General features: G+C 49.6%; 1 protein-coding gene across 1 annotated transcript in view; it reads right to left on the reverse strand.

Annotated features, from left to right (window-relative positions):
• PLXNC1 (plexin C1) overlaps positions 1–17639 on the reverse strand; it is a 141996-nt gene extending 124357 nt beyond the window's left edge. Inside the window, exon 1 of the mRNA XM_019952201.3 lies at positions 16232–17639. Coding sequence (XP_019807760.1) covers positions 16232–17290 — 1059 coding nt within the window. The 5' untranslated portion in view covers positions 17291–17639. The remainder of the gene's footprint in view (positions 1–16231) is intronic.
• Positions 17640–18578: the final 939 nt, after the last annotated feature.

The following is an 18578-nucleotide window of genomic DNA, read 5'->3' on the forward strand; positions in this document are numbered from 1 at the left end:
TGCTGGCAAGGATTTCGCCAATGTCGTGATCTCTGCTCAAGGAAAAGATGTCATAACCTAAGAGAACGTGGCTTATTTGCATACAGTATTCCATAGTGAACTCAGCTTAAGAAGATTTTTAGAAAACCCATTGGAGACTTTTTTTTTTCCTGTTAAAAATATACTTTTCATACAGTCGGGGAAGATGAGGAACTGTCCTGTTAAAATGAAGCTGAGAAAAAAAACCTCTGTGGGCCTAAGAATCAGAACAATAGATCACTGTTTAGGTAAGGATACCTCGTGACCATGAGCAGAAAAAAAGAAAAGTCGGTGACCTTTAGATGTAAAAAAAAATAAACCCACACCACACATCTTGCTTTAAAATAAAACCAAAATTGTTCAAACTTAAAATCGGCTGACCACGCCTCTTCTTTTTATTAAATATTTGAGCATCTCAGAAGTGCTTAACTCAGAGAATTGGACGTCATCTCTGCCCGGGTATCTGGAATGTTCTAACACCACTATCCTTGGCTGGAGGACTCCGTTTTCCCTCATCCCACGACACAGACAGAGTAATGACTGTGGACTGTTGATTATCCATCCACAAGGACCAAATGGGATAGTGTCCTCCCACGTATACAGTAGGTGCTTAATAACTGTAGCTATTTAGATTAGCTAAGAACCGTGACATCACAGTTAGCCTTGGCTAAGGCGGGATGAGATATTCTGTTTGTGAAAGACTGACTCCAAAAAATCCCAGAAGTGGCTCAAAAGCCGAAGAAGAACAAGGAGAAAATTGCTTCTAAATTACTGTCCCATCCTCTCTAGCCTCCTTCCCTGGCTTCTGACTGTTTCTCAGTAATTGAAGTTTTCCAAATTAAGTCCTGGATCAATAGCATGGGTTAGTAGTAGGGCCATTAAATCAATGTTCCCGAATTTGAGAGCTGGTGGCATAGAACAAACCACCTGGGACTAGGGGTCAGAGAAGTTAGGTTTGCATTCAAGCTTGGTTCTCATCCCCTGGGTGATGTGGGCAATTTATCGAACCTGCTGGGATTGGCCTTCTCAGCTGTGAATAAGGCCAATGGTGTCTGATCGGTAGGGTAGTTATGAGGGAGAGATAATAATGATGGCAGTAATAATAACATGTTGATACATGCTAGCTGCTATTATTATTAGTAACTTGCACCTACTGTGTGCTGCTTGGAATATTTTATAATACTCCGACTCAATAAGGATAGCATAGGGTAGTGAGCCGGACCTCCAGGCTTTCGGTCCTGGCTCTGTCACGTTCTAACTAATTTTGTGCACATTATTTAGCTTCTCTGTGACTCAGTTTCCTCCTCTATGCAATGGAAGTGATGATAGCAGCATTTATGTCATAGACTCATCATGAGGACTGAATGAGTTAAGACACAAGCCCAGGTAAAGCTTAGAAGAACAGCGTCTGGCACAGAGTAACACACAGTCCATGTGTGCGATCATGACCTTATTTAAAAACCCAAACGGTTGATGCCACCCCTGTGGCAGTTATGGCCACCTCCTCCTTTGCCACAAAACCCTAATTTTGTTCAGGTAGCAATAAACCCAAGCCCGGGAAACCATGATTAGTCTAAGCCACACAGTAATCCCATTCCCCGTTGCCTGGTACTTGCTTTCCTACCCCTTAGAGCTAGGGGTGGCCATGTGGCCCAGTTTGGGTCTGTGAGATGCAAGAAATCCACTGGAGGAGCTTCTGGGAATAAGCTTCCTCCTTGATAAGAGGAGGCTCTTGAGGAGAACTCACTTGCGCCTCTTCCCTCACTTCCTCCCTTCGGAATCTGTGATGTGAGGCTCCCCGTGCAGAGTGGTGACAGCCATTTTTGCTTCCATGACATTCAAGATGGAGGATGAAAACCAACAGATTGGTGCAAGGGAAGGACAAAAGACCCTCAGCTCCTGAGGACACCACTGAGCTCAGACTTCCAAGCTTTAAACTTTTTACTAACAATGATGTTATGGTTTAAGCCACTGCTAATTGCCTGCAACGCAAAGCAAGTCCCTGTGTAAGAAATGAGAGTCATGGCTGGGGACATGGCACTAGACTCTAGCTTTTCCTCAGCTACAAAGGACCAGGAACCGGCCAAGCGCTTGTTCCTCTCACCCTGGAGGATCCTGGCCACGGTCAGGATTGTGTAGCCAATTACAACAGCGAGCCTGGAAGAAAATAGGAAAGAGCGGGCTTGGACCTCAAGTAAACTCGAAGGGCTGCTCTGGCTGAATGGAGATGGCTTCTTTTGTGCTGGAAACACACAGAAATGGACAGGTCCCTGTGAATGGAAAAAGGAACCCTCTGAATGGCTTCCTTTTGCTCATTTCAGCAAATGCAAACAAAAGAAAGACAGGCTCCAGAGAAACCTGCTCACAAAAGTGAAATTAATACCTGGGGAGCCAAGTAGAAAAAGGGAGAAAATAGTGCAGTCGGCCCCCTGTGTCCAGAGATTATTTTCACTCTTTTTTTTTTGGCCTATTTTCTATCGTGCCCTTCTCTCCCTTTAGGGCATAATCACTAATGTTGCTCTCAGCCTATTCTGTCTAGTTTATTACGTGTAATTTATTTCTGAATTCAGGCCTCTGCTTGTTCTTCTGTGTGTAACAAGGTTAATGCCTTGTAATGATGCCTTTGCCAGTTCTGCATCTCGCGACAAAATCCGATCTTGATTTAGCTCTAAACCTTGTCTCCCCTTTGGGCTTTCTTGGTTCCCTCAGAGTTGTCACTCTGTGTCTCCTGCCTGCCGTGTCTAACCACACGTCCCGCCTACACTTGAGCCCGCTCTCAGAGGGAAACTTTTTTCAGTTTGAGGAAAAAGCTACCTTGTCTCAAATGATGTTTGGGCTAAAAAAGAGAGAGCCTTGGGCTTGACACACCAAAGCGGAACCAAGGCTACTGGGAAGGGGTGAGTGCTGGGTGTGTGTGTGTGAGAGAGAGTATTCAGGGAATACTGGGCACATCACAAGGGAAACAGCTTGACCTCCTTGTAGCTCCTTCATAAATCTTTCATTGACCATAAACACCCCCCAGCGTGCACTGCCCAATTCCAGGGGGCACCAGCCATGAACTCTAGGGTGTGAATGGCACGCTCTGGATTTGAGTACCACGTGGCCCCGCCCCTACCACGTGGAAGATGGCCTGACTCAGCAAGGATCACACAGCCGCTCACAGCCACGCTGCAGCTCTTATGGGAACAGCTGGAGGAAATGTGCACAAAAGTGGCCCCTCAAGTGTTGGGGAGACAGCAAAAGTCAAGTCTTTGATCGCCCAAGGTGATGAAAGGACTCCCTCATTTTGGGTTTTCTTTATGGGGCCAGGGCAAATACCAACTGGAACTTCTTACACATCGATAAAAAGCCTCTCGGGCGGTTAATTTTGTAGTCTATTCCTCTTTGGCATACACTTAAGGGAAGCAGTTTCTTCATCATTACTTACCCAGGGGCCTACTTGCAGTTAGGAAACCTCAGCAGGAGTCCTATGCCCAAGATCTGGCCCTGCTCCGTCCCTGACAGGCTGCTTGATTTGGGCAAGTCCCTGAACATCAATAACCGAATCTGTAAAATGGACCCAATAATACACACGCCCTGTCTATTAGCATTGTCGTGAGGCCCAAATGAAATCATGTGTGTGGAAATAATTGGAAAACTATCTGTATCAAGCTAGAGAATGGAAAGAACAACTATTCGCCCAAGGTAGATAGTGATTTTCTTGGCCGTTAAGGCGCCTGTCGCTTTTCCTTATTCTTCTAGAGTATACCGCACTGATCGGGTTCTAGCTTTATGGCATCTGATGATCTGAAGGAAGAATTAACCTTGGGGACTCAAATGATCCAAAGGAAAAGTTCAAAGTGTGCAGGAGGAATAAAGAAGGGAAGTTTAGGGACATACCTGGGCAGCCTCTATACCAGGCAAGCATGGGGGGCGTGCAGCTGAGCCACGGGGAACATGCAAAGTGGTGAGGTCTGTATTTCACATCCTCCCACGGGCTCTTCCACCTGCTTCCCTCCCTCCAAGGCCCCAGTGTCCTCCAACCTCCCAGGCCTTCCTACTGCCAAAGTCCCACTCTCCAAGATTTATCCTTCCTTTTTCCTGCTTTGCACTCCATCCCCCACCTAAATCTCCATCCCTTCCATGTGGCTACTTTCAGTCAATTACCTACAAAAAGACAACCTGACTCGAACAAGTCACAAAAATACATGAATTGCTGATAGTGTAAAAAAATGCATTCTCCTAGATTCTTAGAGTTGGAAGAGACACAGTTCAACCATGTTCTTCCATGAGGAAGCTACTGGCATTCTAGATGGCATATTTCTTCACTATGAGGGCTGTCCTCCATGATGCAGGACTTTTAGCATCCCTGACACCTGCCCAAGAATACCAGTAGTGCCCCCCCACCATCATTTTGACTTCTGCAAAACCTCCCTCTCTCGCACTGCTAAATACCCTCTAAATAAATGGCATCCTCTTCTTTGAGAACCTGTGGAATCGCTCCCAAGATTTCAGAGTTGCTAGAAAATGATTATCTAGACATTTCTTCCCTCCAACTCTCTCCCTCCCTATCTTCCCCATCATGGTGAATGGTACCAACATCCACCCTCAGCTCCTCTCTTTCCATCAGTCCCCACACCCAATACCTGAAAAATCTCAGCTGAATTTCCCAGCAACCTTACATCTATCTTCTCCATCGCCATGGTTTCCACCCAGTCCGAGCCCCCATCATCTCACTCCTGATCTACAGCAAGAGCCTCCTGGTTTCTCTCTTTCAACCTACAATCTATTCTCCATCCAGTAGCCAGAGTGATTCTTTAACGTATAAAGTAGGCCACGTTACTTCTTTGACTAAAAGTCTTCAACGGCTTTCTATCACACTTAGAATTAAACCCAAATGCTTCCCCAGGTCCTATCTGCTCTGGTCCCTGCCTACTTCTTCAAACTCATCCCTTGTCACTCTTTTCCTTCACTCTGCTTCAGCTCCCACAGTGTCTTTCTTTCAGACTCTTTAACATGTTCCCATCTTTCTGCCTCAGGGCCTTTGCATATGCTATTTCTGCTACCTCCCCTCTCTTCACACCTTGTAGGCTGTTTTTTTTTTTTAAGTCTTTCAGGTTTCAAGTTCAATGTCACCTCCTCATGGACACATGACTATAGATCATCCTATCCCTATGCCAGTAGTTATTCTGAATCATAATATTCCATTTGTTTCCTTGAAAATAATTATAATTACATTGCTTTAAATTTTTTTATTTAATGTCTGTCTCCCAGTAGACTCTAAACTCTACAATAGTTTATCTTACTCTACCCTCTGCAGCATACACCTCAGCATCTGGCATGTTGTTAGCTGTCAATAAACATTTATTGAATGAATGAACGAATACATGGATCAGTATTCGAATGCTTTCAGTCAATATCTCACCAGGCAACCCTGGTACATTGCTAAGTAGGTCTAATCATTACAAAGTTCTACAAAAGTTCATTACAAAATTTGTCCCTTGCAAGCACTGGGCCTTGGTTCTGCCTTGGGGAACAATACTAAACTACCCCACATCTGCTGCCATGTAGCTTGGCCTTCTCTAAATTTCACATCCATAGTTCACTGACAGTTTGCAAAAGACAGTCCCTAGGTCTTTTGCCATCTCCATCTATAGACAGTCTATAGACTCAGTGTACTTAAAATGAGGCTCTAAGTAAACAAAATACTTTAGGTATTTTCGTATCCTCTAACCAAAGTGAAGAATAATAGCACTGTTCTTGTCCCATGATTAGAACAGCATAACCTGTGAACTGTTGCATTTGGCTAACTCTTTAAAATAGAAATATTGAATAACAAAGTGGTAGCATGCAAGAGTAGAAAGAACAAGAGATTTAGGGTAAAGAAAAATGTGGGTTCAAGTTCAAGCTCTATTACTTATGAGCTGTCTCTAAGCAGTCACTTAACCTTTCTGAGGCTTCTCCACCCACCCACCTGCTCCATCCAGTCCATTTATGGAGCACTTGGCTCTTGGCCAAGTGCCTGACCTGTAAAAATCCAGGTGGGACTGAACTCCCTATTGTCAAACTAAGCCAATCAAATGAGTTTTGAAACAAAATGCAGCATCTTGTCATTGGTTTTCTGACACACACAGTAACGGAATGAGTGCTTCGAGTGGGGACCGCACTGACATCCACAGTTCCTGCAAAGAATTCCGGGAATCCATGAAACCAGATGAGAAAAAAATCCTATTTTAGCGAACTCTGACTGAAATTCAGCATTTCATTTAATTATGAATGCAGACCAGAGTCATATTAACTGAACCTGTGACTTTGTCATCAAAAGAAATCAGATACTTTCATATCATTTTATAGTTGTTGCAGGTATCTCAAAATATCGTTTGTGCTTATCGCTACTTTGAAATGATGGTAGTTACCGCTGCTAGGTCTTGCTATTTAAATGTGCTAAGATATATTACTCTATTTCAAATTGGAAAAAACATTTTGATATATCTGTAGATCAATATAATTGGTTCATTTTGCAACTCTCTCTTTTTATTTTATGTGTTTAAAACCACTGCTCTGAGGAGGGATCTACAGGCTTCCCCAGAGGTCCACAGCACAAGGGCTCCACGGGAGGGAGGGGCACAGAGATGTTGCTAAGCCCAGGAGACTGAGACTGGGTGACACCTATAACTACCAGCTGCTCTGGGCCACCTAGCCCTCCTGATGCCTCAGAGAAGGACCAGCAAGTGGAATCCAATTTCTAAGATTGCTCGCTGATGGCAAAGGAACCTCAGAAGGACGTCAGTGCAGAATAATTAGGAACACTTGATGTGTTAGAGAATATCCTTCTCGAGTAGACTCTTCCAAGACCAGGCTGGAGGGGCAGGAGGGAAAGACCAGGAATCCGGCCTCATTGGTGAGGGAGTCACAGGGAAACTCCCCTCTCTTTAGGCTACCTGGCTTTTATTCCTCCTATAAACACAGCTCCCGGGGCTTGGGCTCCTCTTGGACGCTCTTATCTCGCCGAGCCGTAACCACATCTTCTCCACTAGATGGAGAGCACCTTCCTTCCAGTTCAACAAATACTTACTGAGGGCCCACCGTGCAGTAGACGGCATTCTGGATGCCTGGGAAACACTGATGAGACGCCCCTGGCCACTCCCCTCAAGGCAGTTACAGCCCCAATGGCACCGTGTTGAGCCCAACACAGAGCCTGGCCCACGGCTGGCACTCCATAGAGGCTGACAGAGTGGATCCCCAATTCCTCACTTCCTGGCCAACCGCGTGCTTAATGGCCCTTTCTGCAGGTCCCAAAGATATCTAAAACTCGATGAAAATTAAACTAATTGGTCACCAACACCTCTCAATTCTACACCTTAAAAAGCTATTTCATTGAACCCCTCCTCTCCGCCTGCACTGCCACCACCTCAGTTCAGGTCTCCAACACGCTCACGTGGATTACTGCAGCCCACGCAATCCACCTCTTTCTCTCCACGTTCCTTGAGGCCACTGCTCTAGACCAAGGCAACGTTATTTCTCACCTGGACTACTTCGAGAGCCCCCTGCCTCTGCTGGGGCCAATCTCTCATTCATGCCCCAAAGGGCAGCCATTTATTTAGGAATTCAAATCCAGTGGTGTCGCTTCCCTTCAAAGGCTCTTCTAAGCTTTCAGAAAAAAATATAAGCTCCTTCCCACTGCCCACCAGGACTACAGGATCCGCTGCCGCTTCCTTCCCCAACCTCTTTCCCCGACACTCTCCCCTCTCCACCTCCCTAACTCGACCACACTAGCCTTTGCTTCTTCAGAATGACCAAGTCATTTCCCCTTTCGAGGCCCTGCACTGCTCCGCAGTTCCCCTTGGGGACGTGTACAGCTATCCCTTCTCATCTTCCTGGTGGCAGCACAACCTCCTTAAAGAGAACTTTCCCCAACACCTCAACTAACACAGCTCTCTTACGTCCTGTTATTTCTCTCAGGGCCCCCATCTCAGCCGGGGCCTTAATTCTCTCATCTGTAAAGTGGAAGTAATGACATTACCCATCTCATAAAGTCGTGGTGAGGATTAAACGAGTTCATACTGGTAAAGTGCTGACTTAGGACAATACTTGGTATGAAGTGAGTGCTCTAGGAGTGCTAGCTATCATTTTAATATAAAAATAACCTCTTTATCTGCTGCATGTTTATTGTCTACTCTGTTGATCGTTGGTACAAATATTTCCTCACAGTGCTTGGCACATAGTAGGAACTCAAGAAGTATTTGTTGGTCCTTCTAATCAGCGGTTTTGCCTCTCATCTTGCCTCATCCATTCTTCTGAGTGATCTCTCTAGAACACAATCAGATCATGTCTGCCTAGAGCCCTGCTGCTGTCCTCCATCAGCCATGGGCCATGGCTTTCACACCCTGCTCAGCAGAGTCCCAGTTCCTCTGAGATGCCACAGGGACAGGCAGGGGGTGGGGGGAGGGCGAGCTGCAGGATTCTGGGAACCTCCCCACCCCTGCTTCACCCTGAGCCCCGGCACTTGGCAACGGCCTCACCCAGAACAGCAGGTCAATGATGATTTATTAGCCTTTTTCTCATACTGAGCCTCTGGTTTAAGATTTAAAGCCCAGGTTTAGAAAGTCCGAAAACAACTGACCATCAGGATAAAATCCAGCCATCTTGGCCAGTCTTATTAAGCCCTTTGCCATCTGGCCCTGCATGCTCATTTCTGGACACTCCCCAGCCAGGGCGAGCTACCTGCGGTTCACAAGCTTATTCAACTTCCCTCTTGTGCACAAGCTGTGCCCTGTCTCTGGAACTCCCTTTCTTGCCTCTTCTACTTGGCTTTAAGCCACAGCTCCAGCATCACCTCTCTGAAGCCTCCCAGGTCCTCCCACGCTGAGTGTGACACTCCTTCTTGGGGTTTCTGCACCACCTTTTTGCTAAATCTCTCACAATCTCTTAGGGCAACGTGAAGGTTTGTTTTACTCTCACCCCTTCTGTTACAGCAGGCGTCGGTAAACCACCCGCTGTGGACCAAATCTAGCCTGCTGCCTGTTTTTCTGAACGACCCCCTGCCAAGCTAATCGTTTTTACATTTTTAGATGGTTGAAAAAAATCAAAAGAATAATATTTTATGACAAGTGAAAACTATACATGAAATTCAGATTTCTGTGTCCATAAAGTTTTACTGGAACATCCCCGTGCTTGTTCATTTATATGTTGCCTAGGGTTGCTTTCACACTTCAGTGGCAGAGTTGAGCAATGGCAACCGAGACTGTATGTGGCCTGCAAAGCCCACGATATTGACGATCTGACCTTTACAGAAAAAGTTTGCCGACTTCTGCGATAAGAACATTGGCCAGAGAGGTGGAGTGGGGACTGCTGGGGTCAAATCCCCCTCGTAACTCCTCTGAGGAGACACCACGTGTAACTATTGATTAGACAGTCAAACCCATCAACTACAGAAACAGTAAAACTTAAGTCACACTTCTATTTGGTTTTGTGATAGTATATAAATTAGTATTAATTTTCTATCTTGATGAAAATGCTAAGAAAAACTATGCGCGCAATTGATTAAAAAAAAATCTTCCCACTACCGTGCCCTGCTCCCACAAACAAGTTAGGCCCAGGATGCCTACAGACTGTGCCCCAGCGGACTTCGGTTGTTCTCTGAGCAGCCCTCAGTGATCATCAGCTATGTGCCACCACACATTCAAGGAAGACAGAGGTAGGCCACGGAGAAGCCTGAAGGGAGGTAGAGATGATTCCATGCTGCTGTAGTCAACATAGCGATCACGGTGTGGCTCTTCCACCTTCCCATTCCAAGGCAGCCCGCCCACACGCCTACTGGGGACCACTGCATGATGGGCTTCCTTCTTCTGACTGCACCTGGGGTCAGTACCTGCCCCAAGGGCAATGAATCCCTACCCTGAACGAGGGCTCATAATCTGGAGTGAAAGGATGGGCTGGACCCCATTCTCTCTCTTTCCTGGTCATTTGAACTAAATAACAGAGAAAGCTGTTGCCAGTTGGTAGCCAATGCAGAGGGTTAAATGCTATTGAAAGGCAGAGTGGGGGGATCGGGTAAGGCTGAGGCACATTCAGGTGGAGGGGGTGAGGGGCAGATGTGTGAGGAAGCCGAGGTGGTCACTACGTAGCAGGACTGAGGGAAGCAGCCACGCTAAGTCACGTTGACGATGAAACCTTAGAATGAGCACCCATCACACTTCCTGCTGTTACACCCCTTTCCGCTGCCGGGAGTCCAGACCCCCTTCCCGCTCTGTATCAGCCCCATCCTAGCACTCCCAAATAGTCATGATAGGAAATACATACACAGCAGTTACTATAGGTCAGGTAGCGTTCATACATATTAACTCATCAATCCAGACACAAATCCTATGAAACAAATAGGACCCCTACTTCTAGATGAAGAAACAAGCACAGAAAGGTTAGATAATCTGCCCAAGTTCACACAACTGGGAAGTGGCAGCTGTGGTCCCAGTCGACCTGGCTCGCGTCTGTGCAGGCAACCACTGCACAGTACTGCTTCTCCTCCTAGATCTCCATGTAATCCCACCTGTTTCCATCCACTAAATGCCCCATCCCCTTGTTTGAGCTTGCTTATGTAGATCTTTGTTTCACGCAACCAACCGTGCCTAATTAGGATTGAAACTGGTATCAGAATTGATCTTCGTAAAGACCAGATCCTTCAAGAGAATTGTGGTGTGGTGTACAGCACAGTAGAAGGCTCTAGACCTCTTCCCCCGCACCCCACATCCTGGAATGAAATGCAAATAGACTGCTGTCCGAAAGGGTGAAGGAGCTAATTTAACTATGACCTATAGATTCTTGAGACTCCGACTCTAAACTCAAAAACAGTTAAGACTTCAGAAGTTTTTCTAGGTATTTCCTTTGGGCAATTAGAAGAGGATAAGGAATATAAGGGTAGTGGAATTAGCTGGTTACTTTAGATGACCCTAAGTAAAGCTGCAATGAAAACAGTGGCACAAATTCTTATCCCAGGTGCCTCAGGTGGACGACAAGGGAAACTGATACCTTACAGCTGTGGTTCTAAAAGCTGAATGTATATTAGAATCACCTGGAGAGCTTGTTAAACCACAGATTGCCAGTCCCGCACCCTACTCTGAGTTTCTGATTGGGGCCCAAGAGTTTGTATTTCTAGTAAGTTCCCAGGTGATGCTGAATGCTGCTGGTCCAGAGACTACGCTTGAGAACCCTACAAGTTCTTGAGGGGCTTTGTGCCCTACACCACAGAGCCCTCTCCTCTTGTCCGCTGAAAAGCACGATCACGCAATTAAATTATACCACAAAAGTGGCAACCATGCTGGGTTTCTATGGTCAAAGGTAACTCCCAGATTGGCAGGACCAGAAGCCTGGTGAGCCCAATGAATGGGGATTTCAGAGGAGTGGAGGATGCCAGTTAGGCTCGGACTAGGGAAGAAAGAGGCCCCAACACATCAGACACCAAGAAAAAGACAATGGTTAAGGGAGTATGAGGTGGCCAGGTTCAGGAAAGTGTGGCTGCCAACCACAGGTGGCATCCCCAACATGATCCCCCGTTTACTAATTCAACAAGTATTTCCTAAGGTGCTATGCTAGGTACTCTGGGTTCAACAGAGAACAAAACGTTACAAGGTTCCTGACCTTCTGGGGCTTGTATTTTAACTGTGGCTGCTAATAAAGACAAGAGCGCCTGTAACCCAGACTTAACAGGTTGAGATTTCTGGATTTAGTTTATGAGCTAGTTCTTCTGTCTGAGAACAAAAGCTGGGAGCCCTCCTTTAAGGTCCTGTAAGTCTCTCTGAGGTCGTTTATAAGCCTGAATACAAAAGGTGCCAGCACTACCTAGAAATTGACCACTGAGGAACTACAACCCTCCCAAAGTCTGAATTTCAAGTGCTCAAACATGCAGACCCAGAAACCCCGTTGGCACTCAAGGATTCTCTGTTCTATTGTCTTATGCCCAGCAAACAGCTGATCCCAGAGCAGTTGCAAGGGCCTAGCAGGCTCCATGTAGGACAGGATTGACACCAGAACCCAATGTCTGTGAGGCTGGACTGTCCACGGCTGTGTGTTACAGGCCCAGATCCTCAATCCTCTACCATGTATCAGTTGTGGAAACCAACCAAAGCTCTCCAGGCCTCAATTCCTCATCATAAAATCATAAACATAAACTACAATCCTTGCCCCATAGGGTGATTATGAGAATCAACCAAAAGTAAGGCATGTGAAGTGCTTAGCACAAAGCCTGGCCATAACAGTCATCCAGCAGTAGGAGCTATGATGGCTTTTCCCTCTAAGTGGTTGTTGGGCTTTTTAAATCTCCCTTGCATATCACATGTGTGTATGGGGGTAAAATTCACCATCTAGTCCGTAGACTGCAAAGTGGCTAGACAGGATCATAACAGAAACTAAAGAAGAAATAAACATTGCAGGAAGGCTGTGGATTTTGAGGTCAATAGGGGTCACTGCTGAGTGGCCCTGGGACATCACTTCTGCATGCAGTAGCTAGAAGTGTCTTGGGTTACTGTCTGCTGGAGAGCATGTGAGTGTTTTGTGGTTGTCTGCATGACAGTTAAATTATGTCAGGCTTTGGAATTATGTGAGTGTGGAGGAAGCAGGTGTGTCCCTCCACAAGTGGTAGAATGAACTAGAAGAGTCAGTCCTGTTGGCCAACACAGTAGGAAACATGCCACCCTCAGTAACTATAGAGGGGGTGACCACCACGTTTAAACCACAAGCAACCCCAGGACCCAACTATGGTGGCCAAACAATCTGGAACAATCAGACTTCAAAACTGAAAAGTATACACACTTTTCTACCATATGCCAAGGGTAACAGGAGTTCAGAAACAAGAGGAAGTTAACTTGCACATCATTTGAAACATTCACTTTTTATGTTAACCCAAGCACATAGATATGTTATGGAATAGAATGGAAAAAAAAATCACCTTAAGTTTTAAAACACACTTCAAGGGGTACCCTCCAGCCTCAGCCCCATAGCCTAGGGGAGGTTGGTTACTGCCTCTAATTAGGGGACTTTGAAGGGAAAGTCTGAAGCACCAAAGTGGTGGAAAGAATACAGAAGTAGATATTGTGAGACCTGGGTTTACGCTGGAGGCTCTGACGCTTCCTTTGCTCTCTTGAGCAAGTTGCTTAAGTGATCAGCTTCCTCATCAGGTAAATGAGAATGTTCCTCAGAGAATCAACCTTAGACTTGATGAGGGCCTCAAAAGAAGTAATGTATGAGGAAGTGCCGGATTATTAGAGAGTGTCTACAGAATTCGGCGGCCTGGGCACGTTCACAGGCTGAAGCTCTCCCGCGATAGTTGTGAAAGGAGATTCAAAGTTGGAGGCAAGACAGACAAAGTCACGGCCCAACGTGTGAACGGCTGAGGACACACTCATTGCACAAGCATCTTGTAAATTAATCTTTAGCGGGAGAAGCTGAGGGCCAGCAAATCAGCCGACAAGAGATAAGGAGAGAACCAAGAAATGAGAAAACACAACCCAGTCACTCCTGTCACTTTCCTACCCATGGTTGACTGAAGATGGAAAATAAGAGCGAGTCATCCAGGGGTAGCGGGAGGAGGCAAGCAAATCTAGCCCCTGGTGCTTTGCTGCCTGAGGATTACCGTTAAAATGACTGTGTCTGCTCTGGAGGAACCACTGTTAGAATCTACTGAGGCTCCCTCTGGAGTGTTTCAAGTTTTGTCTATCTTAGGCACCTGTAATTCAGCATGCCTTTTCCAAAACACACTGAAAACCTGAAAATAAAACACAGAACAAATGCAACCCAATGACATCATTGTTCTGAGTGACAACCAGGGGCACACTGATCCCATAGCCCCATTAAACGGGGCTGCCACCTGCTACCGTCCTTTCAATGGCAGAATCAGTGGCACCCAGCACAGAGCACAAATATTTGTGGAAGTCTCTTACCTGCCTATTTAATAGATTAGAAAATTGTCAGCGTTTTCATCAAAACGACCGCCTTTTTTTTTTTCATTCAAAACCTCTCCTGAAATTCAATCCCACTAAGGCTTTTTAATTCATAAGAGCAGCAAGGAATTTACTTAAAGAATCATTGCAAAACTCCAAGCTCCTACCTGTGCAGCTGTGACAAGCTATTGTTTGAACCGGAGTATATTATTTAACTCGGATGACAAGCTCGGGGGTAGAGACCCCGTCTTTCAGAATCCGCAGCTCTGAGCACGCTGGGAGCTCTCCATGAACAGCAGCAGCAAGGCGTGCTGTGGAGGGACCTACCTTAATTATTTCTTTTTCCAATTCCAGATTTTTGGCCGCAAGTGTTTATCCCTTGCTTGATTTCCAAGGGGCAGCTACCTCCCAGAAGCTCCCCGCGAAGATGGATCAACAGCTCTCTGACTTTCCCTTCCCCTCATCCCAGCGCAAGCAGGAACACCTGATCAAGCCAAAATGTGGCTTCTGAGTGAGTGCATTCAGGGTGCCTACTGGGCTTGGAAGGGAACTAAGTCCTCCAGGCCCCAGTGGGTAGAGAAAGGCGGTAAAGAGAAATGTTTTGGCTCCACACATCTACACAGCTGTCAGATGGCAAAGCTTGGACTTCCACTGTTATCACCTGCTGCGGGCCTCCGAGCTGTCTTGTCATTAACCCCGGAGACCAAGTGTGCCTAAAGCTCGACACCAAGTAATATGTAGGGGTTACTTTCAAGTCTTTCAACGGAGAGGTCGAAGGTGATGATTTTTGCCAAACTTGAACTGTTACATAATAAGGCTCTCACAAAGACAGATATTAAATGTTAAATTATACTTGTATAGCAAGACGGAGTCATTTAGGGAGCATTATGTGTTATTTATGCTTTAAAATAATTACAGCAGTAACTAAATGAAGGCATTATGCGTGTGCCCCAGTACACAGGTAGTGGGCAAGGAGGAAGAAGCAAATGACCATTCTAAGGGGCCTTGCAAGAGACCTGTTTTTTCCTTCTGGGTAATAGGGCTAATATTTGGTAAGATGTGCTCTGCGTGGCTGGGGATGGGAGTGTCTTTCCATACACTTATTAATATACCTTACAGCCAACGTCCCCTCTATGCTTACACAACAAATGTACCAACACAACACGTTTTTCCAAGTGGAGACTTCTCGCCTTCCTCTCTGACGCATTTCATATCAAAACAATGGCAACACCTGTAGCCGTTCATTTCTGCTCTCTGATTTCCGTCCAGTTATAAAGGAGGCGCTCAGCAGGCTCCCCTCTCAGGAGCCATATGCGGACTTGACGTGCCAGCAGCCTTGGAAGGAAGACGGCCACGGAGAACTGCACAATGGCTCCATAATCCCCATCAACTGAATCCTCTTGAACCGCCGCTTTATTTTCCAGTCAAAGAAATGTCCATCTCAAGAGTCAAGCTGTGGCTGCCCTGGGAACCCAGGGGAAACCTCTGCCGTTTGCCTGGGAGGGTGGTGCCTCTGAGCCGCGCGATCTAGTCAGGCAATCTGGAGCCCAGAAACTGCCTGAAGTACCCTAATACTTTCTCTTGCTCTCCCCTCTAGGGCGAGGCTTTTTACCCACAAAGCCACCTCCAGCCTGCTCAGCTTCTCCCCCCAGCTGGAGATCACAGCTCACGCTCAGCGGAGCCACAGCCCCGCCCCCTTGCACGGGGTCACGCTGAGGGTTGTGTTCCCGCAAGCCTGAGCCTCTGTTCCAGGCTAGCGCTGACCCATGTCGAACAGGCTACCAACTCCTCAGACCACATCACACGTGTTACGGGGTTGGTGGGGGGAAGATGGGGGGCACAAAGACTGGGGTGTGGCAAGTCCTTTAGGTTCTGGGGCTTCTCTGCCTAGGGCACTGTGTTTGGTAACGCCGTTGAGGGCAAGGCTCAAAGCCACACGCCCGCTAAGACCACACACCTGGGGAAGAGATTAGGGAAGGGCGGGGGAGCGGCGCGGCGAGGCTCAGACCCAAACAAGCGCCCATGTTTGGACAGAGAAGGATGGCAATGGGATGCAGCCACCAGAGTTTTGAGCCTAACTCCTACCCTCGCCACCTCCCTTCTTACACTCCCTCGGGGACCTCTGGCCGTGCTTTAGAGTAGCCCGAGGTCTCGGAGACCGTAAGACAACGGCCGTCGGGCGGCCGCCGCCGGGCTGTGTAAATCCGGGACCTGGTAAAGGTCAACCCTCTCCCTCCGGCTCTGCCTCGCCGGCGGCTCCGCAGCAGGAGCGCTCCCCGCAGCGTCACGGGGTTAGGACTTACGCAGTGGTACTCAGCCTCGAAGTCCCAGCTGCAGGTCTTGGTGCGCGCCTGTATCTCCCTCATCCTGAAGAGGCAGAGTGCCGTGGTGGCGGGGGAGCGCCTCTCCTGGTCCCCTCCGGTGGCCGCGCTGAACACGCCCGCCCAAACGTCCAGGGCCTCCACCAGGCTGGAGGAGAGCAGCAGGCGGCGGCCGTCGGGGTGGCCGTGGCCGCAGTCGAGGGCTGCCTGGCCCTGGAACAGGACCTCGGAGCTCTTCGCGATGCGCGCCATACTGGGCCAGCCGGTGGCGGCGCCGCTCGTGTAGTTGTAGGGGTAGTAGGGGAAGTAGACGCTGCCGTTCCAGAGAAAGGCGTCCACGAAGTGCAGGCTACCCCCGCCCTCGCGCAGCTTGAGGCGTCCCGTCTCCTTCGTGGCCAGGCTGCGCCCCTCCGTGTCCTTGAGCGCGATGGCCGTTTCGCGGTCGGACGCCGCAGGGTTGCAGCGACTTGCCGTCTCGGGCTCGGGCAGCACGTAGGTGGCGGCCACCGCCAGGTACCAGCTGTTCGTGTCGCCCGCGAGGTACACCACGCCAGCCGTCGAGCCCTGCGGGTGACACGACACCACCTCGGTGCCGTTGCGTAGGGAGCTGCGGCTCAGATTACCCAGGGGTCGCACCTCGCAGGCGCCCCGGTCGAAGGTCCAGCCGGTGAGCAGCAGCCCCCCGAGGCCGGCCGCCCCCTCGCGGTAGGGCAGCAGCAGCTTGCTGAAGCTGCTCCCCGGCCGGGGCCGCGCGGGGGGCGTCAGCGAGACGGGCTCCGTGCAGTTGCCCGCTTGGTCCCGGTATAGGCGCGAGAGCCTGTGCTCCAGGCTGTAGTCCAGCTGGTCCAGGCAGCTGCCGCTCGCCACGAACACGCCGTCCTCCCGGCTCACGGCGATGGCTCCGATGGCTTGCTCCGACCGCCACACGGGCTCGTCCGCGCCCCGGCCGGGCGCCGCGAACGCCAGCAGATAGGCAAGCAAGGGCAGAGGCGCGGCGGGGCGCTGGGGGCGCGGCGGTGCCTTCCTCCGGGAGACCTCCATGGGGTTGGGGGGGCCGCCCCCGGGCAGGGCGCGCGGCGGCGACGGCGGCTCAGGCGCGCGGCGACTGAGACGCGGGCGGCGGCGGCTCCTGCGCGCGCTCGGGCTCCTGCGGCCGCCCCATCCCAGCAGCTCGCCCGGGAAGGAGAGCGGGGAGGGCGGCGCGCGGCGGGCTCGTTCCGGCAGCCTGTGCAGCAGCGGCGGCGGCGGCGGCAAGCCCTGCGCGCTCCGGTGCCGCTTCCTCCTCGCCCTCCTTCTCCGGAGAGTTCCTCTCTGTGCAGCGCTGGCGCTCGAGGGGAGGCGCGGAGGGGAAGGGAGGGGACGGGCGGAGGGGAGCGAGGAAAGCGGGGAGGGCTGGAGAGGTTCGGTGCGCTTGTGCGTTTCACTTTCCCATTGTGAAAGTGGGATGCAACTAGCCCCCTTCCTCATCCTCTTCCTCCTCCGCCCTCCGCCCTCCGCCCTCCGCCTCCTAGCCGCCCGCCCTCCCTCCCTCCCTCCACGCCCATCTCCCTCCCCTCTTGATTCGGTGAGATAGGGAGGAGGGAGGTCTCGTAATTTGGGTTACTGTGTAGGTGGCCTCTTTCATCTATTCATAACAAAGCTGAGCCGCCTGCCGCTGCCGCCGCGGCCGCCACCATCGCCCTTTGGCTCGCCCGGGGCTCCCGGGGCGCGCTAACAGTGCACCGAGCTGGCTCCTGCGCCTGTCCGCCTGCGGGGCTGTTCCAACGTTCGGGTTTTGTTTACGAGAGCAGCGGGGCGGGGGGCGGGGGGATACGCAAGGCTCGGGGAACTGGGACCCAGGACCCCGAAGGGTTGCAGCTGAGGCCCGGATCTCGGGCCACTGGAAGGCTGCGAGGGCGGCTGACAGGTGTGGAGCGGCGGGAGGGAGGCCCTGGGGAGGAGCGCGGGAGACGGTGGCGAGCCGGAGGCTCAAGGGACCAAGGCGCCCCTGTGACAGGGGATGGGTTTCCCCGGGTCAGAGGAATGGGGTGGAGGAAAGGCAGGGGCCAAGATTCTGGTCTGGACAATCCCTGGGGCCAGAGCTCCCATATTTGAAAAGGTTCTCCAATCTCCCTTGGCAACGGAGTCCCAGGCTTTCAAGCCTAGCACTTTGAAAGTTCTACTCATCATCTAACCTGAATGATCATGGCTAATATTCATTGAGCACTTACTGCTTGCCGGGCCCTGCTCTAAATTCACTACGTGGATTAAGACTCGTTTAATACCCGTAACAACCCTATTAATTAGTGACTGTTATTATCACCTCCATTTAATAGAGAGGAGAATGATC

The sequence above is a fragment of the Tursiops truncatus genome, chromosome 11 (assembly GCF_011762595.2).
Source record: "Tursiops truncatus isolate mTurTru1 chromosome 11, mTurTru1.mat.Y, whole genome shotgun sequence".
Classification (NCBI taxonomy): Eukaryota; Metazoa; Chordata; class Mammalia; order Artiodactyla; family Delphinidae; genus Tursiops; species Tursiops truncatus.